This window comes from Hylobates moloch, unplaced genomic scaffold (assembly GCF_009828535.3).
Source record: "Hylobates moloch isolate HMO894 unplaced genomic scaffold, HMol_V3 SCAFFOLD_3, whole genome shotgun sequence".
NCBI classification, from domain to species: Eukaryota; Metazoa; Chordata; class Mammalia; order Primates; family Hylobatidae; genus Hylobates; species Hylobates moloch.
Window position 1 is genome coordinate 104,679,235 of NW_026652278.1, and position 27,979 is coordinate 104,707,213.

The 27,979-nt window shown below is 37.5% G+C and overlaps 1 protein-coding gene across 1 annotated transcript in view; it reads left to right on the forward strand.

Annotated features, from left to right (window-relative positions):
* Nucleotides 1-968: 968 nt before the first annotated feature.
* FAM241A (family with sequence similarity 241 member A) overlaps nucleotides 969-27,979 on the forward strand; it is a 49,835-nt gene continuing 22,824 nt past the window's right edge. Inside the window, exon 1 of the mRNA XM_032145467.2 lies at nucleotides 969-1,274. Coding sequence (XP_032001358.1) covers nucleotides 1,122-1,274 — 153 coding nt within the window. The 5' untranslated portion in view covers nucleotides 969-1,121. The remainder of the gene's footprint in view (nucleotides 1,275-27,979) is intronic.

Sequence of the window (27,979 nt, forward strand, 5' to 3'; positions counted from 1 at the left end):
AAGGGACAAATACACAGACCTTCAGTGAGACACTAGGAAAGGAGGCTAAAGGAACAAGAGGGACAGTGAAATGTGTGTTCCTTGAAAAGGATGGGCAGATACAAAGGCAAGAACAGGGGGACCCTGCTGGAGAGTGTAACTGGGTGCATGTGTGTGTTTCTCTCACATACAAACCCACACACACTCATCTCTTATACAAATGCCCTCCCTCTTAAATATATCCACTGGCTCTCTCACGCAAGTAGTTTCTCTTTCACACTTGATCTCTCTCAGTTTCTGTTGTTCCCTCATACAATCTCTCTCTCACACAGTCTCTTGCATACACATACAATCTCTTTCTCTCTCTCTCTCTCTGAAACAGGGTCTGGTTCTGTCGCCCAGGCTGGAGTGCAGTGGTGTGATCTCTGCTCACTGCAGCCTCGACTTCCTGGGCTGAAGCGATCCTCCCACCTCAGCCTCCTGAGTAGCTGGGACCACACTGCCGCCACCACGCCCGGCTAATTGTATTTTTAGTAGAGATGTGGTTGCCCAGGCTGGTCTCCAAGTCCTGGGCTCAAGCAATCTGCCCGCCTCGGCCTCCCAAAGTGCATACAATCTCTTATACGCAGTTTCTTTTATATAGAATCACACACACACACACACACACACACACACACTAATCACATTCAGCGTCTCTCTCACACTCTCTAACGGTCTCTTACACACACACAATGTCCCTCATACATACACACAGCCTCTCTCATCATGTACAATCTCCCTCATGCAGTCTATGTCCATAGTTTTTCACACAACACCCTTTTTCTCTCAGTCTGTCAGACTCTCTCACTCTCAATCACACACACACACACACACACACGCACAGACACACACCGTTGGCCCCGCCCCCTATCTTGGCCCCTCCCCTGTATGGCTCCGCCCCGACGGCCGGGGGTTGGGCGAGCCAGTGACAGGAGGGGCCGGGCTGGTACTTCAGGCGCCGAGGCCGGCAGGGCGCGCTCCGGCGGCTCCTGTCAGCGGCGGGTGCGGCGGATCTCAGGGCAGCCCTTCGGCGGCGGCGCTGCCTGGTGCGTCGCGGCGTGGTCCTCCGGCGGCTGTCCGGGGCGGCAGGAGTTGGCTGCGGGATGTGCTCAGCCGGGGAGCTGCTGCGGGGCGGCGACGGCGGGGAACGCGACGAGGACGGGGACGCGCTGGCGGAGCGGGCGGCAGCAGGGACCGAGCGGGATCCCGGGGCGAGCCCGCGGCGGCTCGGACAGCGGCCGAAGGAGAGCGAGCAGGTGAGCGCGGGGAGGGGCAGCGACGAAGCGGCCGGGTCGGGGGCCGCGAGCCCCGCCCGGCGGTGGAGGGAAGGGGCCCGGCCCGCGGGCCGCGCCGCCGCTCTGCCCCGTGTGGGCGCTGGCTCCGCGGCGCTCTGGGAAGTCGCCGCCGGGAGCGGTTAGACGGCGCTCCCGGGGGGAGCGGCGGGGTCGCGCGAGTGCAGACGCCAGCGCCGGCCCCGGGGTCGCGTGTCTGGCGGGGTCAGCGTGGCTCGTCGCCTGGCGTCCGGCAGAGGATTCTCAGGCTGGCGCCCAGGGCTCGGAGGAAATGCCCTCCATAGCGGTGATTTATTTAAAAGCCTCACTTGTAAACACTTCTTTTTCAACTTCGAGTCCGTGCCCCGCGCCGGGTTTAGGAGACAGCGGCTCCCCTCCCGCCCTCCATCTTGCGTTTCCGAGCCCACACCTAGCGTGTCTGGAAGGTGTGGGTGGATTCCGTCCACGGGCAGCGCTGAAAGCATGAGTAGGAGCGGGTGTTACAATGGATGTCTTGACAGGGACTCTCCCAGAACATGTTCTTCATAAATACAGATGAGATCAAAGCTTCAGCTAAAAAGTGGAGAGGCAAGAATATTGCTTTCGGTTAGTATTATACTAAAGAGAAAGAAGTATAAGAGGCCAGCCATAGTAAGGGAAAAGAGAAGTTGCGTAATTTTTTAAACTCGCTGAGTTTATCTCATTTAAATAAAGTGTGATAATGGGCATTATAACATCAAATATCTTAAAGATTAGGCAAAAGGTTTAATTTTAAAAATTGAATTATATGTTGGATGAATTTTCTACAGCAAATACAGTAGACTTTCCAAATACCTGAGGTAAGCCGATCTTTAGACTCACGTTAAGGAGCAGGAATTCAAATGATTATTGGCCTTTATTACAGCCTGTACTGTTAGGACAATTAATACCTGTCTCTCCTCATCTTTCTTCATCTGTCCTTTCTGTCACATTTCACAAATTCCAGTATCATCACTAAATGCATTAATAGATGTATACCTTATATTGTTTCAATAGGTTACTTAGGAAACAGAGTAACACTGTGTGGCACACAAAATACGCCTTAGCGTTAGGTTTGATCACTACGTGGAGTGTAATTTTTAATCTGTGACAATATAAGAGAAAGTGACTCAAGCAAATAATTTGGTAGCTTGTTCTTCGGATTCCCTTCCTAGTGGTTTTTCCCGTTAACTGTACTCAGTTGCTCAAGGGCTTGATTTCCTCTAACTTAAATTGCTCAACTGGAAAAGTGAAGAAGACAGCACAAGAATTCCTTTGGGGGTGGGGAGGGGGTGCATTGGAGCAGGGGTTTCCAAAGTTAATTTTCAAATAGCTGTAAGGGAGCATATAAAAATACTTCTTTTAAGCTTCTGTGTACTTCATTAGTATGATTATGTAGACATCACTAATAGTTGTGGTCTTTCCAAAATTGCTTACGGTACAAAGTAAAAGGATAAAACAAAAAATGAAATGTACATCTTAGAAAACATATCACTTTGCATACCTGCCTCCTTCGTTGAATGTCATGAAAGTTCATTTTCCTGTACTCCTTTGAAGTGTTATTTTTATCATTCTCTTTTTGCCTCAAGATTTATTAATGTATTCTAAGCCCCCATACACAATAATTGAAAATCACATCGGAGATAGGCATTTCCTACTACACTGGCACCAAAGAAGAATTTGTCAAGAAGCCAAAAATAAGCAAAAAATTGGTGCAACCCAACCCATTGGTGTAAAAAGCAAGCTTTTCTGATAAAACGTTTCTTGGTAATATTATCACAAAGCCTTGTTTTCCAGTTTTTTTCAAGTCCTGTAAATGAAATTATGCAATTGCCATGTAATGATGGTAGAAATAGTATTACGTGTATAAAGATATTTGAGGAAGAAATGAAATGAACAACTATGGAACATATCCCAAGGACTCGTTTTATTTAGTTTTTATTTAGGGAGATGATTTTTGTTTGTCCTGTTGGTTGTTTTAAGGATACAAGGACTCCAGATTACAAATGGAATATTTTTGAAAGATTGGTTTCTAAGTTAATGATTTAGAACTTAAGGTGAACTTTTCCATGAAAACAATGATATAAACAGAAACAGAACCAAAACTAATTAGCTGGAAATGAGACAGAGGCCATCCTCCTGCCGTCTTTTCTACTTGGCACGCTCACTTCGTGTTCCAGAGTCATGGATAGCCTCATGGGTATTGAGAGGAAATTAGAGGCAGGAGCTAGCCGAGGCGCTCCTTTTAACCCAGAAAAGAGCTATGGTTGTATGCTCTTGAACGCCATAGCCCCAGAGGCACCTGACTTGTGCTCCTCTAGCTCTTTCAGTAGTTTTCTCAACACCTAATTTTCTATATTAAGTTCCTTTCTGTTTCTATTCCCCTCACAGTTTGCCCTTTCCTAATAATTTGGTGGAGGTTTCTTTCTTGGGCTATTTCTCAAGCTAAATCCTCGTCCACATACATCCCTTCCTTCACTGATTTTTCTTTCCACTTCTATCTGAAAGGTTCATTCCTTTTCCTCAACCTGGAAGGCTCTCTCATCAGCTTGTTATTATAATACCAGAACAAAATGTATCTTTATTTTGTTACTTATTTCATATATATATGAAATATATATCTAATACCTAGTATTAATATAGGTGTTTTATTACTAGTTAAGATATTGTCTGCATCCTTTTTAACAATTTGTCCTTAGATGCTACTCCATTTGAGCAAGAAATGTCATTCTGCCCTGAGTCTTTCCAGGTAGGGCTATTGACAAAGGAGGCCTAGTTAAAATCAAGTCACTTAAGAAAGGAGGCCTTGGGAGAATGAATCAAGTCCTGTAGATGAAGAAACTCTGCCAGGTTTGAAATAGGATCAGGTGTCTAAAGAGAGATAAGCAAGGGAAAGAAGCAATTTTAGGGAATGTCCAAGGAACTGAAGGGACAGGACACAGCTATTCCATATATGTGTTGGTAATTGTGTGCATGAGAGGTGATCCAAGTATGTTCATGAGGGTGAATGCCAGGTGGCTTTATGTAAGAGTTTCTGTGCCCTGATGCATAGCTGGAAGGCTAAACATCTCCAGTTCATTATTATATGCCTTAAATGTCAATAGCATCTGCTTAGATGTGGCACAATGTACAGGTCACTCACAATCTGAAATAACCTAACATGACCCTCTTACCTAGAGAATAGGGAAGTCCCATTATCCTTAGATTGACTTTCAAATTATTAACTCTAGCTTTAACATCTTTATGATTATAAAAGTAATGTGTGCTTTGGAAAATTAGAACTATAAAAAGATCTAAAGAAGAAAAAAGCCTTTGAAATCCCACTCAGTAATATTTTGATATCAAATATGAAACATTTGGTATTACTACAGTATATTCATTTGTCTATGTGTATATGCATATATACACACTTTTTTTTTTTGAGATAGGGTTTTGCTATGTTGCCCAGGCTAATCTCAAACTACTGGCCTCAAGCAATCCTCCAGTCTCAGCCTCCCAAAGTACTGGGATTACAGGTCTGAGCCTCTGTGCCCAGCCACACACATATTTTTAACATGTTTTAATATAAATATAATTTTGTGTCTTCTTTTACAAAAGGTTGTGTCATTTTCCCATGTTATGGAAATTCTATATGAAAACTCTCTTTAGGGCTGCCAAATAATTCATTCCCCAACACCGCACATTGAAGTTGCTTCAAGCTTTCTTTTATAAATCATGCTGTCTGAAAATATTTGCTTGTAAATCCTTAAACTTCTACTCTGGTATAGATTCCTAGAAGTAGAAGAACTAGGTCAATGAGTCAAACTCTTTGAAGCCCCTTGAAACGTCCTAAAGAATTTAATTCAAGAAAGGTTGTACTAATTTACACTTGCAGCATTGGTGTGTAAAAAGGCCAGTTGGAAACCATCCATGCCAGCAATGAACAATATAGTTTATAATTGTTGCCAATTTCATAGGTAAAAATTCTATCATATTGTAAGCTGTTGCTGGAGAGATTTACTAAACCATTCATATATTTATTAGGCATTTGTATTTCTTTTTAGTCATTTTTTTTCCTTTTGGCATTATAAGGATATTAGTCCCTTATTTCACATTGGCTGTAAATATTTTCTCTGCTAGCTATTTACTTTATAATTTTATTTATGTTTTTTAAAATTTGATAGTGCTTTGAATTTTTATTAAAGGAATTGTTTTTTGGTAATTTCGTATACACACACACCACTCACATGTATACACGTATCTCTATACATATTTGTTAAGAAATTTTTTCTAATCTTACAATCGGTTAAATATTTGCCTGTTTTCTTTTGTATGTGTGCATTTATGGTTTAATTTTTTACTCTATATATTTAATCTCTTTAGAATGATTTTCTATATTGTATGAAGTATGGAGCTGATCTTTTTTTGTCCTAATCATTGAATAATGTACTTTCTGCCTTGCTTTATTTATAATCTTTTATAGTATTAAGGATTATATAAAAGTCTGTATGAAGTTTTTATATTTTTGTTGGTATTATGAAAAGGATTTTTTCCATATCATATTTTATTGCTGGTTTCTAGCTATTGGCTTTTATGTATTTCATTTTTAACTGGCCACCTTTCTAAATTTTTATACTGGTACTAATAAATACTAGTAGCTCTTAGACTTGATTCTTTTGCATCTTCTAAGTATATAATTATCCAGTTTATAGATAAGAGTGATTTTGCTTCCTTTCAAATGATAATGTCTCATTTCTATTTCTTGCCTTTTGCAATGCCTAGAACTTTCAGAACAATGCTGGCTCATAGATAAATTTAAGTAAATAAATGAAGGAACTTCTGTAAAAGCATTTGCCAAAGTGTGTTCCATGAGATGATCTGTAGAAAAGAAAACAAAATGGGGGGTTCAGTGAGGAGGTCCATGCCTTTTGATCTATCAGTAGAAATATGATCAACAGTACAGATTCTAGATCAGGGATACCTGGGTTTGCCTTTTGTTGACTGTAATTTTAGGCAAGTAACTAACCTCTCCGGGCTTCAGTTTCTGCATCTGCATAATGGGAATAATTGTATCAACTTCATAGGATTATTGGAAGGATTATATGAATTAATAATATATGAGATGTACTTAAGAGCAGTCTCTGGCACATAGCTAGCATGTGAGTGTTAGCTGTTAGACCTAATTTTGGACCAAAGTCCTAACCAAAACGAAATCTGAGAAAGGCAATTTTAAGTTTTCCAGCCTTTGCAATTAGAAAACCACCAGAGGCGAAAAGCAGAACAGTGTTAATATAGTTCGGATGTTTGTTGCCTCCAAATCTCATACTGAAATGTGATCTACAGTGTTGGAGGTGGGATCTGGTGGGAGGTGTTTTGATCATGGGGGTAGATCCCTCATAAATGGCTTAGTGCTATCCCTTTGGTGATAAGTAAATTGTCGCCCACTTAGTTCACAAGAGATCTGGTTGTTTAAAAGAATCTGGGACCTCTCTCCCTCTCCCTCCCTCCCTCCCTCCCTCTCACCATGTGACACTGCCTGCTCTCCCTTCACCTTCTGCCATGATTGTAGGCTTCCTAAGGCCCTTACCAGAAGCAGATGCCAGCACTGTTTCATGTACAGCCTGCAGAACCATGAGCCAAATAAACCTCTCTTCTTTATAAATTATCCAGTGCTATATTATCTGTGTCTGATTTTTTTATAGCAATGGAAACTGACACAAGTATTCCTCAACTTTAATGTGCATAGGAATCATCTCTTATTAAATGCAGATTTTGATTCAGTTGGTTTGGAGTGAGGTCTGAGATTTTGCATCTCTACAAACTCCTAAGTGATGCTAATGCTGTGCCCATGGACCACATTTTGGCAAGGGAATGGAGAATAAGCAAGCCAATATACTGTATTCACCACACTTGCCCTTCAACATAGTATCAGTAATATATACATATGAAGTTTTTAAACTATTTTCTTAGAAGTGTATATTTAAACTCTTGGTAAAATATGAGAAGCCAATAGTTGTTCCCTAGGCCACGTTATTTGCTGTAGGTACTACAGCTAACTCATACTAGAGCAGACTAGAACCCAGGTTTCTGAACACCAAAGCTAGTGTTTTTTGTTTGTTTCATAAATACAAAAAGCACATTACATGATGGAAGAACAGTCTGACAAATTTTCTGCCCTTCTTTAGATGGTGTAGTTCAAAACTAAATATTAGTTTATACTCACTTCCTTTCACATATTTTAAAAGCAGTTTGCAAGCAATATTGTAATAAATGCTATGAGCTTAGATGAATTCTGCCCTAACTTAATCTCATCTTGTTCCTAAGGACATCCAGTCACTAGAGTAACTCAGGGAATAATTTTGCATTTGATAGGCATCTTTTTTTCATTTTTTTAAATCATCCAGACTGGAACTTCTAAATCAGTGGTTCTCAACTGGGGGCCTTTTGTCCATAGGGGGCATTTGACAATGTCTGGACATTTTTTTATTGTTGAGACTAAGGAGGTGGTACTGACATCTAATAGGAAAAGGCCAGGAATGCTGGTAAACATCATATAATGCCATAGTCCCCTACAGCGAAGTATTATCTGGCACAAAATTTCAATAGTGCCAAAAGTTGAGAAACAATATTCAAAATATGTAAGGGTTAAAGTCCTTTGAGTTGTCAAAAGTAATTACTCTGATAATAGATATTCCAATAGATAGGTTAAAATTGTTTATTTGCTTAAAACCTGTATTTTAAACAGACTTTCAAATGATCCCTTTTCTCTGTGTCTCTTCTAGCAACTCCTCATATGCAACTTGCTGTATTTTGCTTTCTCGCACATTCCTTTTCGGCCTTTCTTTCCTACCACCCATCTCCTTTCTGTCTCTCTTGAGTCTCATTCTCCCATGTGTTTTATCCCTCCCCACCCATCTCAACCACTTTCTCTTCTTCTGCATACATCTTCCCCTACCTCTTCCACTTCAGTGCAGAAGCTGAGCATTATGAAACAATGAAAAGGGGGTTGAAGTATGACAGATCTAATTTTGAATCCTGGTTTTACTACTTTATTAGCCCCCGTGATCCTGATTACTTAATCCGTCAGAGATTCAATTTCCTCATTTGTAATGGGTATAATGCTACCCACCTCTTAAAGTTTTTATGAGGATTCAGTCTCATTTTGTATGTAAAATGCCTAACACATGGGAGGTAGGTGCTCAATAAATATTTGCTCCTTATTTCTCCCTCACCTTTTCTATTTTTCATTTTTTTCTCTGATTTTCCTCCTCTCATTTCCCTCAACTAACACATCATAGAACTGTGTTTTTAGTACATGTAATTCTCAAATTTATAGAATATTTATTGAACAAAGTGTTAAGATTGTGAAACAATGTATCTAATGTTTAGAATAGACAATCTCTAAAGAAAAAATTAAACCTGTCAACCTAAATTATGTTTTTTTTTATGTAGATCTCTAGTTGGTTTTTTTCCCCCTTGTTGCTCACTAATCCTTGAGAGGAAAAATACCCACCTCCTCTGTGCAAACTATTCTCAGTTTCCTATTCAAAAGAAATGATAAGGCAAGATTAAAGGGAAAAACTAAAAGTACCATGACATCAGTCTTGCTGTAACAGAAATATGTAGAAATTCTGTGTCTCTATTCATGTGTTCTTTAAGACTTAGCAACACTATCTTCATTTTCTGCCTTTTCTGGAGTCATAATCTTATCTTGCAGTAACAGCCACCTATCTCCAAAAACCTCATTCCTACTAGTTATGTTTTATTTCATTGTGTTTGTGTGTGTTTAACAGAATTAATAAGACATTTGAAGTGTAGCTTCTTTTGAGCAGATAAACCGAGTTTCTAACTAACCTGATGCAGGAGATACTTTCTATCTTCTGATCTTTTTCCCCATACCCAGTGTTTCTCCCCACCCCCCAGCCATTTAACTTCATTGGCAGCTGAGTCTTATCTTGGCATAGGAAAAGGAAGTGATTGGCTTTATTTCTTGCCGTTTTCTTATGGCAACAACTGCAGCTTATCAGAGTTCTAATCAAAAGGAAAGCGTGGTACGAATGTTTTTAACTTTATGGAAAATAAAGGATAAAATCATCATTAATACTTAATATCTAAACATAATGTTAAGAAAGTTAAATTCCCATTGTGGTTTTTACTATATTTATTTTCATGTAACTTTTTAAATATCTGTGTTTGAGAATTTCTTTTATTTCCTCTTCCAATTAATCCAAAATAATTTTTGTTTTGTATCCTCTTAATTAAATTTTACCTGAATGTCTGCAGATGGCCTACAGAGGTAGGGAATTTAAGTTTGATGTTGCATGATTGCAAATTCCATCAGTCTGACTGAATTGAGGATTTCTTACTCCATGCGTTTTAGAGGTAATAACAGCAGAAGCGAAATTTTCACTGCCACAAATTGAGAATTGAGAAGGAAAGTCATTTTTCAGGAGAGATACTTGATTTTGACTACTTTTTTTCCCAAAGTTTGATACTTTATTTTTTAAAATTTATTTCTGTTTTTTTTTATTTTTGAGACAGTCGTCCTCTGTTGCCCAAGCAGGAGTCCAATGGTAGGATCTCAGCTCACTGCAACCTCCATCCACTTCCCAGGTTCAAGCAATTCTTGTGCCTCAGCCTACCAAGTTCCTGGGACTACAGGTGCATACCACCATGCCCGGCTAATTTTTGTATTTTTAGAAGAGATGGAGTTTTGCCGTGTTGCCCAGGCTGGTTATGAACTTCTGGCCTCAAGCACTTTGCCTGCCTCTGCCTTCCGAAGTGCTGGGATTACAGGCATGAGCCACCGTGCCCAGCCTGGCTACTTTTAATGGATAAGTTTACCCATCTTGTAGTAGCATCTAGCATATTGTCCTGCATATACAAGGTACTAAGTAATGTCACCAGAGATTTCATTTTTTAAAAAAATAGATTCTTGAAAAAGCATAAAATGTAGAAACGTCTTAACCTGCAGTTTGAAATCAGAAAGAGGCTTGGGCAGGGTGTGGTGGGTCATGCCTGTAATCCCAGCACTTTGGGAGGCTGAGGCGGGCAGGTCACCTGAGGCCAGGAGTTCGAGACCAGCCTGGCCAACATGGCGAACCCCTGCCTCTATAAAAAAATACAAAAATTAGCCGAGTGTAATCCCAGCTACTCAGGAGGCTGAGGTAGAAGAATCGCTTGAACCCAGGAGAGAGAGGTTGCAGTGAGCCGAGATCGCAAACTGCACTCCAGCCTGGGCGACAGAGCAAAACTCCGTCTGCGCCCACCACCCTCCCCCGCCACAAAAAAAGAGGCTTGAGTTACGCATATTCTTGAATTCGTGGCCAACAATTATATATCATTGGTTTATGAAAAGCCCTTCTCTTATTTAATTATTTTTCCATTGCATAACCATTTCTTTCACTACAATAGGCAGCTGTTCCAATATGTCTGTTTGATATTACTGAAATTGAGTGTATTTTTTTTGACTACCTGGTGGTTTCATTTGTGTGTCTGCAATTATGACTTATAATTTTAAAAATATTGAATCCCGGTAGTTAAAATGAAAAATGAATGCAAATTTTGATATTTTTTGGTTTATAATCATTTCAAAGACTAAGTTCTAGTTGATATTCTCATTGTTTTTATCCATCCCCTCAAAAAAATCTTTTTTCTTTTATTGGGTCTATGTAGTTTAGTGGGAGGTAAGTATAAAACAATGCTATAATTTTTCATTTACTGATAAGCGACAAACAAGTTATAATGATAAGGAAGTTATAAATTATATAATATGTAATATAATGCTATTATTAGATGAAGCCTTATATAGGTAGTAAATTTTTACATTTAATTATATCATTTTTTAATGTTTTGTAGGAAATGAAAACTGCAACTTCATGTAGAGTCCAATAAATAGAAAATATGTCCAGCCTCACTAGAAAGAAAAGAAATGCAAATTAAAACAATTAGGAATGATTTTTCACCTATCAAGTTGTCAAAGATTAAAAAGATGAATGGTGTGGGTTTAGAGATATAGTGTATAAAATACTATATTTGGCTATATGAGATATAGTGTATAAAATACACTAAAAATTAGAGTTGTAAGTTAGTTCAGTATTTCTAAAAGGAAATATGATATCAAACCTTATGAACAGATACTATTATTGCCCCTACTTTAAGATATACAAATTGGAGAGCAAGGAGGTTAAGTAACATAGTGAAAGTATAGCAGCTAGTAAGTTGCAGAGTTGAGATTCAAACCCATGCTTAAAAGCCCTAAACTACCAAGCTAGTGTTTGGCCATGAAATCAATTTAGTGGATTTTAAACAGGATAGAGTAATATAGAAATTATTAGAATGCATCACACACAGTGTGAGTGTCACTTTGTGGAACTTAATATGTACTAGTTCAGGATATAAAATACTGTATATTTCTTATTGTGGATGACAGTCACAATCACTGTAGTAGCATAGATAGATCAATTCTATCTCAGGTCATTTGCCTGGAACTCTTCCCCCAGATCTTCCCTTGGCAGAGCTTGATATCCCAGCTTATCTATTACTTCCTCAGAAAGTTCAGCTCTGACTACTTTGTGGAAAGAACCTCCCACCCCATAATCCTCTATTCCACTAGCCTGTTTTCTTTTCCTCATAGCTCTTCTTGCTATTTGAAATTATCTTCCTTGTTAATATGTTTATTCTCTGCCACTCCTCACTGCCCTCTCCACAGGCACACTCTAAAACATAATCCCCATGAGGACAGAGATTACATTATATGGCAAATGTTATTTGGGCATCTCTGAGCTACTAGAGATGAATCTGTCAAAACTTCTTCTCCAAAAACACACTTGCTAGTAAAAACTCAATTGATGTTTTTGCTGAAGAAGTGTGACTTCCCAGGTGAAATTACCATGACAGAAATTAGTATTCAAGAGGGAGAAACTTGGACTTTGTGTATAACAGGAACATGTCTTCTTATCAGAATCAACAGAAGAGGAACTAGTGATGTTAGTTGTGCATTGAGCTTAAAAGATTTCTCTGAAACATCTGTAAAATTGTAGGCAAGGATTGTAGTCCTTGAAATGCTATATTTAAAAACTATCACAATATAAAGAAGGTAAAAGGCTAACACACATAGGAACTGGGGATATTAACCTGTATTGCTCTAAATTTTGAATTCTGTTTTTTTGAAAATAGGATAGTAAGAAACCCAGATAGTCAATGAAGGCCAGAGCTAGTAGAAAGATAGTGAATAAAATTCTTATCAGCCATTTCAATTGTGACAATGTTAAATTATAATTTCCAAAAAGGTAAAATTATGGTTCTCATTAAACATAAAAGGAACACGTGTTAAAGATTTTATGTAACTCATCATTAAGAGGGAACCCAGTAAATGTTACAATCTATTCAAAGAAGAAATCAAAGAACTAAAAATATTTATGGAGAAGATATGTTGAAACGGATTTCAAAACTGGCTTTTTCCACAGGCAGAGAGAGGGAAGTCAGTTGAACCTTCGCTGGAACAGAGTTTATTCCTACAGATCAGAATATTTTTGCATTGCTCTCAATTATCTGTAATTTATGGACTTTAAAATAACTCAAAGACCATGAAGACTAATAATGTTCTAAACAATGCCATAGAGACACCCAGTAATTTTTTTTTTTGCTTATTCTAAATAGATAGAGAAAGATAATTTAGTAATAAAGATAATTTCTAAAATTTGCTACACTAAGTAGATTAATTTCTGGATAGCAGGGGTACGTATGTCTCTTTAGAGTGTCATGTGATGCTAGAAAATGTTAATTCTATTCTAGTCTTCTTTCCTAGTACAATTGAATGCATATATTCAGTGTACATGTGAAAGTGCATGATTTATATGAAAAAAGTAAAAATTGATTTCTTTTTGACATTCTTCTGTTGAGTTATTATATAACTAAAATTAACCTGAATCTGAGATCACTCCCAAAAAAACACCCCAAACACTTCCAAAAAATTTTGGTGAGAACAAGATTGCTGCTCAAAGGATTCCATATCTATGTCTAGTTTTATTTAGCACAGAAATCCCAACTGCTTGTTCATGTCATCCTAGCATATTTTCTCCGAGTGTTGAGTGGTCATTGGTTCAGAGACAACTTTGTCTACTCCAGAGTTTCACAGCAATGTAGAGGCACATTTCATTTAAGCTTTTAAAGAAGGGCAAGAACGAAGTGATCTTTTTTCCATAGGTAATTAACTAATTAGCATGACTATCTTTGGCATCAATAAAAATATCCAATGTAAAACACTTGAGAAAAATTACATAAAGAAAAAAATAGATATCAAACTTTGTCTTTCATTATTTATTTTATTATAATTTATTATTATCGTTTACTTAACAGTAATATACTGAAAAAGGTATAATGATTCTGCCATTTCTGGATGATAATATTTTCTTCTTGGAGTTTAAATGATTCGCTGTTTGGAAATCAAAGTCTTTGGGCACTCTATATTTGGCTATGATTTTCAGGCTTAAGTTGCTCTAACAATCTTGCCATATACTGAAGCTACTTTCTCCATTTACATAATATTGAACATCAATTAACAACTGATTGTAATCATTGTATTATATAAATGTTTCTATATTTATTATTCTTTCTTTTTCTGGCTAGCATATACTTTCTTGATAGCTTTTAACCCATTCATTTCAAAAATTTAATGAGCTCCTACTGTTTTTCCAGGCACTGATCTAAGTCAAGATAGAAGGAAACAAAAACAGGCCACATTTCATTTCTCATTAATCTTGTGTTGTAGTAGGGAAAGAGAGACAATGCATAAATGAACAAGTCTATCAGCGAACAAGTAAATCATTGGGTTATATGCACTATGAAAAAAAATAAAAGCAGGAAGGTAGACAGGGAGTGTGGATATGAGCTAGGATTGCTATTTTTATTGTTATTCTTATTTTTTCATTGCTATTGATATATAATATTTGAACATATTTATGGGGCATGTGATATTTTGATACATGTATTGTATAATGATTAAATCAGTGTATTTAGGATATCCATCACCTCAAACATTTATTATTCTTTGTGTTGGGAACATTCAAATATTCTCTTCTAGCTTTTTTGAGATATACAGTATATTGCTGTTAACTGCAGTGACCTAACTGTGCTATTGAACACTAGATTTTTTCTGACTGTATGATTGTGCTTTATTACCCCTTTCCCCCCCCATACATACATAGTTCCCAGCTCTGTTAACTGTCATTCTACTCTGTCTCCAAAGAATCAACCTTTTTAGCTCCCACATATGAATGAGAACATGCAATATTTGTCTTTCTGTGCCTGGCTTATTTCACTTTTAAATAAAGTGGTCATGGAAGAGCTCACTGAGGTAATAGTTGAGCAAAGACTCAAAGTAAGTGAGAATTACCTACTTGGCTATGCCCCTCCGTTTGCTTTGACTCTTTAGTAGGGTAAAGCAATTTAAGTCCCAGTCTTAGAAACTATGGTAACATATCTTTCTTCAATCTAGATTCTTAATTCTTTCTCACAGTCCCCACTTCCAGTTCTCTATATTTTGTTGCTATTTTATTTGCTCCTACTGTAAGCAAACCCAAATTCTTTGTGGAAAGATAGGAGGAAAAAATAAATTAACTATGGACTTATTTCGGTTAGCAAATTTCCTCTTTTAAAGGGTGCATTTATTATACCAAAGCCAGACACATCAAAGAAAGAAAACTGCAGACCAGTGTCTCTGATGACTATTGAGGTACAAATCCTCAACAAAATACTAGCAAACCAAATTCAACAATATACTAAAAAGGTTATTCATCATGACCAAGTGCGATTTATCCCAGGGAGGCAAGGATAGTTCAACATATACAAATCAATGTGATGTATCAACAGAATGAAGGATAAAAACCATATGATCATTTCAATTGATGCTGAAAAAGCATTTGATAAAATTCAACATCCTTCGTGATTAAAAAACACTAAAAAACTGGATATAGAAAAAATATCTCAACATAACAAAAGCCACATATGACAGACCCACAGCTAATGTCATACTGAATGGAGAAAAACTGAAAGTCCTTCCTCTAAGATCTAGAACATGAGAAGGATGTCCACTGGTCACCAGTGTTATTCAACCTAGTAATAGAAGTCCTAGCTAGAGCAATCAAATAAGAGAAAGATATAAAGGGCAACCAGATTGGAAAGGAAGAATTCAAATTATGCTTGTTTGCAGATGATATGATGTTATATTTGGAAAAACCTAAGGACTCCATCAAAAAACTGTTAGAACTGATAAATTCAATAAAGTTGCATAATACAAAACCAACACAGAAAAATCAGTAGCATTTCTGGCTGGGCACAGTGGCTCATGCCTATAATCCCAGCACTTTGGGAGGCCGAGGTGGATAGATTACTTGAGGTCAGGAGTTCAAGACCAGTCTGGCCAACATGGTGAAACCCCATCTCTACTAAAAAATACAAAAATTAGCTGGGCATGGTGATGAGTGCCTGTAATCCCAGCTACTCAGAGGCCGAGACAAGAGAATCACTTGAACCCAGGAGGCAGAGGTTGCAGTGAGCCAAGATCACTCCACTGTACTCCAGCCTGGGCAACAGAGCAAAACTCCATCTCAAAAAAAAAATGGAAAGATATTGCATGTTCATGGATTGGAAGAATCAATATTGTTGAAATATCTATACTACCCGAAGCAATCTACAGATTCAATGCAATCTCTATCAAAATACCAATGACATCCATCACAGAAATAGAAAAAACAATCCCAAAATTTATTTAGACTCACAGAAGATCCAGAACAGCCAAAGCTATCCTGAGCAAAAAGAACAACACTGGAGGAAACACATTACCTGACTTCAAATTATACTACAGAGCTTTAGTAACCAAAACAGTGTGGTACTGGCTAAAGAGCCCAGAAACAAATCCACACACCTATAGTGATCACATTTTTGACAAGAGTGCCAAGAATATACACTAGTGAAAAGACAGTCTCTTCAATAAATGATGCTGTGGAAAAAACTGGATATCCATATGCAGAAGAATGAAACTATATCCCTATCTCTCGCCATATACAAAAATCAAATCAAAATGAATTAAAAACTTAAATTTAACATCTCAAACTATGAAACTACTACAAGAAAACATTGGGGAAAAGCTCCAGGACATTGGTTTGGACAAAAAATTCTTGAGTAATACAGACAAGTACAGGCAACTAAAGCAAAAATGGACAAACGGGATCACATGAAGTTAAAAAGCTGCACGGAAATAAAGATGTTCTTTGAAACCAATGAGAACAAAGAAACAACAGAATCTCTAGGACACAGTTAAAGCAGTGTGTAAAGGGAAATTTATAGCATTAAATGCCCACAAGAGAAAGCAGGAAAGATCTAAAATTGACACCCTAACATCACAATTAAAAGAACTAGAGAAGCAAGAGCAAACATATTCAAAAGCTAGCAGAAGGCAAGAAATAAGTAAGATCAAAGCAGAACTGAAGGAGATAGAGACACAAAAAACCTTCAAAAAATCAATGAATCCAGGATCTGGTTTTTTGAAAAGATCAACAAAATTGATAGACTGCTAGCAAGATTAATAAAGAAGAAAAGAGAGAAGAATCAAATAGATGCAGTAAAAAATGATAAAGGAGTATCACCACCGATCCCACAGAAATACAAACTACCATCAGAGAATACTATAAACACCTCTATGCAAATAAACTAGAAAATCTAGAAGAAACGGATAAATTCCTGAACGCATACACCGTCCCAAGACTAAACCAAGAAGAAGTTGAATCCCTGAACAGACCAATAACAGGCTCTGAAATTGAGGCAATAATTAATAGACTAGCAACCAAAAAAAGTCTAGGACCAGACGGATTCACAACTGAATTCTACCAGAGGTACAAAGATGAGCTGGTACCATTCCTTCTGAAACTATTCCAATCAATAGAAAAAGAAGGAATCCTCCCTAACTCATTTTATGAGACCAGCATCATTTTGATACCAAAGCCTGGCAGAGACACAACAAAAAAAAGAATTTTAGACCAATACCCACGATGAACACCGATGCAAAAATCCTCAATAAAATACTGGCAAACTGAATTCAGCAGCACATCAAAAAGCTTATCCACCATGATCAAGTGGGCTTCATCCCTGGGATGCAAGGCTGGTTCAACATACACAAATCAATAAATGTAATCCAGCATATAAACAGAACCAAAGACAAAAACCACATGAGTATCTCAAAAGACGCAGAAAAGGCCTTTGACAAAATTCAACAACCTTCATGCTAAAAATTCTCAATAAACTAGGTATTGATGGGACATATCTCAAAATAATAAGAGTGATTTATGACAAACCCACAGCCAATATCATACTGAATGGGCAAAAACTGGAAGCATTCCCTTTGAAAACTGGCACAAGACAGGGATGCCCTCTCTCACCACTTCTATTCAACATAGTGTTAGAAGTTCTGGCCAGGGCAGTCAGGCAGGAGAAAGAAAGAAAGGGTATTCAATTAGGAAAAGAGGAAGTCAAATTGTCCCTGTTTGCAGATGACATGATTATATATTTAGGAAACTCCGTCGTCTTAGCCCAAAATCTCCTTAAGCTGATAAGCAACTTCAGCAAAGTCTCAGGATACAAAATCAATGTACAAAAATCACAAGCATTCTTATACACCAATAACAAACAAACAGAGAGCCAAATCATCATGTGAACTCCCATTCACAATGGCTTCAAAGAGAATAAAATACCTAGGAATCCAACCTACAAGGGATATGAAGGACCTCTTCAAGGAAAACTACAAACCACTGCTCAACGAAATAAAAGAGGACACAAACAAATGGAAGAACATTTCATGCTCATGGGTAGGAAGAAACAATATCGTGAAAATGGCCATACTGCCCAAGGTAATTTATAGATTCAGTGCCGTCCCCATCAAGCTACCAATGACTTTCTTCACAGAATTGGAAGAAACTACTTTAAAGTTCATATGGAACCAAAAAAGAGCCCACATTGCCAAGACAATCCTAAGCCAAAAGAACAAAGCCAGAGGCATCACACTACCTGACTTCAAACTACATTACAACGCTACAGTAATCAAAACAGCGTGGTACTGCTACCAAAACAGAGATAGACCAATGGAACAGAACAGAGCCCTCAGAAATAATACCACACATCTACAACCATCTGATCTTTGACAAACCTGACAAAAACAAGCAATGGGGAAAGGATTCCCTATTGAATAAATGGTGCTGGGAAAACTGGCTAGCCATATGTAGAAAGCTGAAACTAAATCCCTTCCTTACACCTTATAAAAAAATTAATTCAAGATGGATTAAAGACTTACATGTTAGACCTAAAACCATAAAAACCCTAGAAGAAAACCTAGGTAATACCATTCAGGACATAGGCATGGGCAACGACTTCATGTCTAAAACATCAAAAGCAATGGCAACAAGAGCCAAAATTGACAAATGGGATGTAATTAAACTAAAGAGCTTCAGCACAGCAAAAGAAACTACCATCAGAGTGAGCAGGCAACCTACAGAATGGGAGAAAAATTTTACAATCTACTCATCTGACAAAGGGCTAATATACAGAATCTACAAAGAACTCAGACAAACTTACAAGAAAAAAATCAACCCCATCAAAAAGTGGGCAAAGGATATGAACAGACGCTTCTCAAAAGAAGACATTTATACAGCCAAAAGACACATGAAAAAATGCTCATCATCACTGGCCATCAGAGAAATGCAAATCAAAACCACAATGAGATACCATCTCACACCAGTTAGAATGACGATTATTAAAAAGTTAGGAAACAACTGGTGCTGGAGAGGATGTGGAAGAATAGGAACACTTTTCCACTGTTGGTGGGATTGTAAGCTAGTTCAACCATTGTGGAAGACAGTGTGGCGATTCCTCAAGGATCTAGAACTAGAAATACCATTTGACCCAGCCATCCCATTACTGGGTCTATACCCGAAGGATTATAAATCATGCTGCTATAAAGACTTGGAGCCAAGCCATGTGTCCATCAGTGATAGATTGGATTACGAAAATGTGGCACATATACACCATGGAATACTATGCAGCCATAAAAAAGGATGAGTTCCTCTCCTTTGTAGGGACATGGATGAAGCTGGAAACCATCATTCTGAGCAAACTGTTGCAAGGACAGAAAACCAAACACCACATGTTCTCACTCATGGGTGGGAATTGAACAATGAGAACACTTGGATACAGGGTGGGGAACATCACACACGGGCCTGTTGTGGGGTGGGGGGAAGGGGAAGGGATAGCATTATGGGATATACCTAATGTAAATTACTAGTTAATGGGTACAGCACACCAACATGGCACGTGTATACATATGTAACAAACCTGCACATTTTGCACATGTATCCCAGAACTTAAAATATAATTTTTTTAAGAAAAGGATGAGTTCGTGTCCTTTGTAAGGACATGGATGAAGCTGGAAACCATCATTCTGAGCAAACTATCGCAAGGACAGAAAACCAAACACCGCATATTCTCACTCATAGGTGGGAACTGAACAATGAGAACACTTGGACACAAGGTGGGGAACATCACACACCGGAACCTATTGTGGGGTGGGGGGGGAGGGATAGCATTAGGAGATATACCTAATGTAAATGAGGAGTTAATGGGTGCAGCACACCAACATGGCACATGTATACATATGTAACAAACCTGCACGTTGTGTACATGTACCCTAGAACTTAAAGTATAATAATTTTAAAAAATAAAATGAAAAAAAGCTTCTGCACAGCAAAAGAAACAATCAACCAAGTGAAGATACAACCCACAGAATGGGAGAAAATATTTGTAAACTACCCTATCTGACAAGCGATTAATAACCAGAATATATAAGGACCTCAAACAACTCTATAGGAAAAAAGTCTAATAATTCAATTTTAACATGGCCAAAATATTTAAATAGACATTGCTCAAAAGAATACATACAGGCCAGGTGCCGTGGCTCACGCCTGTAATCCCAGCACTTTGGGAGGCCTAGGCAGGCAGATCACTTGAGCTCAGGAGTTTGAAACCAGCCTGGGAAATATGGTGAAACCCCATCTCTCCAAAAAATACAAAAAAACTAGCCAGGCATGGGCTCAGCTATTTGGGAGGCTGAGGTGGGAGAATCACCTGAGCCCAGGAGTTCCTTCAAGGCTACAGTGAGCCATGATCGCACTACCGCACTCCAGCCTGGATGACAGAATGAGACCCTGTCTCAAAAGCAAAAACAAAAATAAGACATACAAATGGCAAACAGGCATATGAAAAGATACTCAACATCACTGAGCATCAGAGAAATGCAAATCAAAACTACAATGAGATATCATCTCACACCAATTGAAATGTCTTTTATCCAAAAGACAGGCAATAACAAATACTAGTGAGGATGTGGAGAAAAGGGAAGCCTCATATACTGTTGGTGGGAATGTAAATTAGTATGACCACTATGGAGAGAACAGTTTGGAGGTTCCTCGAAAAACTAAAAATTGAGCTTCCATATAGCCTAGCAATCCCACTGCTGGATATATCCCCAAAAGAAAGGAAATTAGTATCTCAAAGAGATATCTGCACTCTCATATTTGTTATAGCACTGTTCACAATAGCTAAGATTTGGAAGCAACCTAATTGTCCATAAACAGATGAATGGATAAAGAAAATGTGGTACTTATACACAAGGGAGTACTATTCAGCCATTAAAAAGAGTGAGGTCCTGTCTTTTGCAACAACATGGATGGAACTGGAGGTCATTATGTTAAGTTAAATAAGCCAGGCACAGGAAGACAAACATCGTATATTCTCACTTATTTGTGGGATATAAAAATCAAAATAATTGAACTCTTGAAGGTAGAGAGTAGAAGGATGGTTACCAGAGGCTGGGAAGGGTAGTGGGGTGTGAGGGGGAAGTGAGGATGGTTAATGGTTACAAAAAGAATGGAATGAATGAATGAGACCTAGTATTTGATAGTACAACAGAGTGAGTGTTGTCAAAATAATTTAATTGTACATTTTAAAATAACTAAAAGAGTATAATTGGATTGTTTGTAACAAAATTAAATGCTTGAGGGGGTGGATACCCCATTTTCCATGATGTGCTTATTTCACATTGTATACCTGTATCAAAATATCTCGTGCCCCACAAATATAGACCTACTATGTACTCAGAAAATTTTTTTTTTTTTTTTTTTGAGACAGAGTCTCGCTCTGTCGCCCAGGCTGGAGTGCAGTGGCATGATCTGAGCTCACTGCAAGCTCCGCTTCCCAGGTTCACTCCATTCTCCTGCCTCAGCCTCTCCCGAGCTGGGACTACAGGTGCCCCCCACCATGCCCGGCTAATTTTTTTGTATTTTTTTTTTTTTTTTTTTAGTAGAGATGGGGTTTCACAGTGTTAGCAAGTATGGTCTCTATCTCCTGGTCTTGATTTCCTGACCTCATGATCTGCCAGCCTCAGCCTCCCAAAGTGCTGGGAAAAATTTTTTAAATGTTTTAAAAGTACATTTCTTAATGAAGATTATATACTCATACCTTAAAATGAATTTGTTTATTCTGCTTTCCTTTAAATATGTGGTTCAACTCCTTTACAATAAGAGATTTAGAAATTTGATTATTTGATGTGAAGGGGTGAGGTTGAGAAGGAGAATGTAAGTTATTTACAGCAAAGCATGTTTTCTGAAAAAGAAATTTTCCAATAAACTGTACTACAGTTTATTGGAATGAGCTCAGAATTTGTTGTCAGAATACTCCTGCTTTCAAATCCTGGCTGGCTGATTTGGGGGAAGTCCTCTGGAGTCAGTTAGACCTCTGGAGTCTAATAGCACCTACCTGACTGATCTTGTGAGGAGCTAATGCTTGGAATATATGTGTTTAATAGTTTATTGAACAAATGGCTATAAGCAAAGGAAGATGGAAAAAGATCAAAATTACAAGGTATTTTTTTCTGAAGATATTAAAAATACTAATAATTTTCTCTTGGCCAAGGTATGATTTACAAATTGAATCTTCAGCATATAAACTATGTAAGTATTAATAAAAATCATTAGAGAAGATGAACTCTCCATCAGAAGAGAACATAGAGTAAAAAGATAAAATGCCGTATAGATAAGCCCCTGAGGAGTCGTAACTAAACTCAGAAGGGAATGGGCCAGCGGAAGTAGACCAAAGAGAAAAAGGGAGATGAAGACACCTAGAATGACTAGTAGGCTTCTGGCTTGCACTGCAGGTTGTGCTGTTCATCGAGGTAGAGGATACTGGAGGAAGACCAATTTTAGAGCAGCTGGTTACGAACTTGGTACTGGGCATGTTGAATTTGAGGTTTCTATAAGACATTCATGTAGAAATATTGAATATGTAGTTGAGCATTCTAGTCTAGAAATCTGAAGAGTTGCCTGAGCTGAGAAGTAATGTTCTGAAAGAGGAAAACTATGAATCTTTTATGGGTCATTTGAATTAGGAAGGGATAGTGCAGCAGTGTTTTATATGGTAATTTGGGTACATATCTATATATTAAGCAGCTTAATAGCAGGGAATATGGGTTATTATTTTGTATACCCCACAGTACTTAACCTTACTCTTGATAAGCATTCAATTATTATTTGTTGAATTGAACTAAATTGACTAAATAATTTATTTTGCAAGCTAGCCTATTCTGTGAATCAAGGATTGTGATTATCTGAGTTGGAGCTTCATAATCAAAGATTCTCAAGGAGGACATGACAGACATCAAGAACCAGTGTGTGGTTTCCTGAAAGTAAGCAGCCATCAGTCTGACAAATCAGTCAGGTCTGTGCAGGCTTGCCACAAGTAGGGCACAGCACATCTTGCATAAAATGCAGGTGCAAAACTTGCTGAGAGGAGAGGATCATAACTTTGGCATGTAAGCACAAACTTTATTACAGTAAGCAGAAAACTTCTAGTAATTTTCACTATATCACCATTCGCCTAAAATTAAAACAACTAATATACTTTGTTATGAAATAAGGTGACTTTATGTAGATATACTGTTTTTCAAAGAGTTTTGTCACAAGAAATGTCACAGATTCACACTCTTTTCTTTATCTACAAGACTAGATTCCTACAGACTCTTTAGTTCTATAAATAATGAAAAGCAATTAAACTTTTTTCCCTACTTAGTCCAAATGATTGATAGCTTAATAGATATTTTATTTAATAAGAATGGTACAGCAGTGGTTATTTCAGAACTGCAAAGAAAAAAATCAGCCAAGTCAATGGGTTTGACAAAAAGTGAAGTGTATAAAACAAGAAGCTGTTATTGTACAGGAAACAATAAACTCCCAAACAATTAATATATATAAATGGCATTTTCATAGCTTTTTGAAAAATTGTTAGATTCATAAGTACTGTTAACTTTGCTATGAGACAAAATTCCATTATAGATCTTACTAAGAAATTATTGATAAGTTAATTTTAAAGGAAACTTAGTTCTAACAAGGATAGTTCCTATATTTGTATTTTTTTTTTTAATTTGAGACAGTGTTTGGCTGTTGTTGCCCAGGCTGGAGTGCAATGGCGCGATCTCAGCTCATTGAAACTTCCACCTCCCAGATTCAAGCAATTCTCCCACCTCAGCCTTCCAAGTAGCTGGGATTACAGGCATGCACCCCCACACCTGGCTTAATTCTGTATTTTTAGTAGAGACGGAGTTTCAGCATGTTGGTCAGGCTGGTCTTGAACTCCTGACCTCAAGTAATCCGCCCACCTTGGCCTCCCAGAGTGCTGAGATTACAGGCGTGAGCCATGGCACCTAGCCGTGGATACTTCTATTAGTCATGCCTACATGTTTAACTCTTTAAATATAATATGGGAAAGATATAACAGCGTAAGCAAAATAGTCTTCAATCTTCCATATAGCTTTACCTTGGGCTAGGTACAAACTTAAAACTCCTATCCTAAAATGTAATTTAAAAGAAGTTTTTACAAAATCATGAATGTTGGTCATTCTTTCAACAGATGCTGGCCAAACGACCAGAAGAGCGGCATCACTGATATACTCAATGTTTTTAAGTATCAGCCCTCATCTAGTTAGTGCCTCAGATTCTTTCTGGTGCCGCTGATTTTGAATATTATTGCTTTTTGAATATTGCTTATTCAATATTCAAAAAGCTTATTGAATATTATTGCTTTTCTTCGTTTTGTCCTAAAAGAAAGTGACTCATCAAACACACAAACTAATCCAGTTCCAATCAGGATCTATATTTTGCTTATTTTGCTTGAGGAATGAAAAGGTATATGTTAAAGTATAAAATCTATTTTTATACTTACGTGCATGAATAAGAGGATTTGGGATTATGAGTAAATGCTAATCTTAAAAAGAAATAGCAACACCTCTAAGAAAGAGACAACAAAAGAGTGAGAAAGATCCAAAACAATCTTCAGGAATTGGATGGACAATTATCAAGAGGTGACTGAAAGGATTTGGGAGTATGGAAGGAGTACCAGGAACATTGAGACAACATAATTTTTATAGTGAAGCATCTCAGCACAATTTTTACCAATAATACTTAGCAGCCTAAAAGAAACAGGGAAATTGGAGACTGTAGGAAGTCAGGGCATGGGGAGAAAACGTAGCTATGAATTCATAGTTGAAATGGTAGACACTATGTATTCTCAACTGCAAGGAGAAAATAGAAGCCAAAAAGACTAAATATATAACTAATCCAGAGGCTTTTAAAATTATGCTTCTTTCTTGGTATGTATTGTCATGTATTTGTTTATCTTTGCTTTCTGTATGATACTATGTCTTACTTGTGTTTCACAAATGTGAGACTCATGACCTTTTATAAGAAGGTAAGAAGGCATTTTTCAAAAAGCCTTTCTTTGGAGAGGTTGAGTGGGATGGTAGAGTGGATTAAGTGGAACAAAATTCCAGTTTTTTGGGGGGAAAATATTTTTTAGTCTAAAATCCCACTGAGACTCACTACAAACTAATTTCTTTCTGTCGTTCTTCTTCCTTCTTTTGGTTTCTCTATAACTAAATTTAGTTTAAAATTATGTTATCTATAAAGGCAGCCTTTCCATGATCATTGGAGCACATTCTGCTCATGTTATAAGTTCATTGTTCTTTGTTTTTAGACATTAAGCACATACAGTAGTCCCCCCTTATCCACAGGGGATACATTCTAAGACCCCCAGTGGATGCCTGAAATTGATGATGTACTGAACCCTATATATACTGTTTTTCCTATGTGTACATACCTATGATAACGTTTCATTTATAAGTTAAAGACACAGAGATTAACAACAATAAGAATAAATTAGAACAATTATAATAATATAGTGTAATAAAAGTTGTATGAATGTGGTCTCTCTTTCTCTCAAAATAATCTTATTGTATCATAGTCACCCTTCTTGTGATCTGTTGATCTGATAATTGAGGTGACTACTAAGCAACTAATGGGTGGATCATGTCAACAGCATGGATATGCTGGACAAAAGCATGAGTCATGTCCTGAGCAGGATGGAGCAAGATGGTGTGAGATTTCATCACTGTACTCAAAATGGCCCACAATTTAAAACTTACAAATTATTTATTTCTAGAATTTTCCGTTTAATATTTTCAGACCACAGTTGACTGCAGCTAACTGAAACTGGGAAAAGAGAAGCTGGATAAGGGGGACTACTGTAGTATTAACGCAAGAAAATTTCAGGGGAAAACAAGTGGTTATTTTCCGGCCAAATATGATACATTTTCTCTCTTAACTGGATACAGTTAAAAATAGGAAAAAAAAAAAAAAAAAAAAAAAGCCCACCTTTGAAGTGCTCAATGTGCTTAGTCTTTGTGCCAGCTTCTATAGTTTTTCTTTTCTTCTGGGGGGTAGGAATGAGATTAAAGGTTAGAGATTGGTTTTGTTTTTTATTTTTAAGAAAAGATGAAATTTTTTAAATCCTGGTCAAATGGTAAGTATGACAATTGAGACCAGGTGCTATACTACAGTGAGCCAGATGTGTGTATAAAAACAAGAAGCTGTTATTGTACAGGAAAAAAAATGCAAAAACCACAAAACTATTTTAAAATTATTATTTTTACTTTCTTTCTGTGCCGATAGCGCTCCCGCAAACATGGTAAACATTCCTAAAACCCACTGGACTTTCTGTACGAAGTGTGGCAAGCACCAACCCCACAAAATGACACAGTACAAGAAGGGCAAGGATTATCTGTATGCCCAGGGAAAGCAGTGTTATGACAGGAAGCAGAGTGGCTATGGGGGGCAAGCTAAGCCAATTTTCTGGAAAAAAAACTACAAAGATGATTGTGCTAAGGCTTGAGTATGTTGAGCTAACTGCAGATCTAAGAGAATGCTGGCTATTAAAAGATGCAAGCATTTTGAACTGGGAGGAGATAAGGAGAGAAAGGCCCAAGTGATTCCGTTCTAAGTGTCATCTTTTGTTTTATTATGGAGACTATAAAATCTTGAGTTTATGGCCGGGTGCGGTGGCTCAATGCCTGTGATCCCAGCACTTTGGGAGCCCAAGGCGGGCAAATCACAAGGTCAGGAGATCAACACCATCCTGGCTAACGTGGTGAAACCCCATCTCTATTAAAAATATAAAAAATTAGCCAGGCATGGTGGCGGGCGCCTGTAGTCCCAGCTACTCAGGAGGCTGAGGCAGGAGAATGGCATGAACCCAGGAGGCGGAGGTTGCAGTGAGCCGAGATCGCGCCACTACACTCCAACCTGGGCGACAGAGTGAGACTCTGTCTCAAAAAAAAAAAAAAATCTTGAGCTTATATTCAAAAAAATGTATTATTTTTGCTGATATAAGTGAATCAAGACAAGTATAACTAAACTGCTTTTAAAAACTGATACATTGAAACAATTAGAATGTGAATCATCACAAGATTGATTTTGTATTTATAACGAAGCCTATAGTGTAGGCTTTAGAACATAGGCTTTAGAGCCAGATTGCCTGAATGTGTCTAGATTTCACCAATTACTAAGGGATCTTGACTAAATTATGTAATCTCTCTTCCTCAGTTTCCTTTATGTTTTGAAGATCATAGTACTTAAAGCATTGCCCAGCACATACTATTCAATTAGTGTTCATTTTTTAAATTAATAAATGTGTCATGAAATAAGTTAAAAATTTCATTTAAACATTACTTGTTTTCAAGGCTTACATATTTCAGAGCATATCTACATAGGGATAACCTTTGAGATGAAGAGGAATAAAAAGCAAGAAATCAGTCTTTGCAGGTGACAAAATTCTGAAGTGAAGATGTTTTGTAAACCACAGAATCAGTTTGTGGTATATCAGTGCAATAACAAGCTATCCTTTTATATAATAATATAAAAGCAGTTAAACACACCATATCATTTTTTAAAATATCATTTAAATATTTGAAAGCCGTGCATTAGTGGGTTTTTTGCCAATTCTTTTGATTTAGTTTTTGACCAAATTGACCTTTTTTAAACTAAATGCCAAGCATTTTGCAGCTCTTAAATGTTGATCACATTTTGCCTTAAAATATATGTATTTGTTTATAAATGTTAACCTCCACACTAGATTATTAGCTTCTCAAAGTTAAGGATGTAGTATTATTTATCTAATACTTTATAGGTACCAGAAAAAATGTTTGTTGAATTGGTTCTAGAGAGTAAAGTGTTTTTAAAGCAAAACAATTATAAATGTTATGCTGA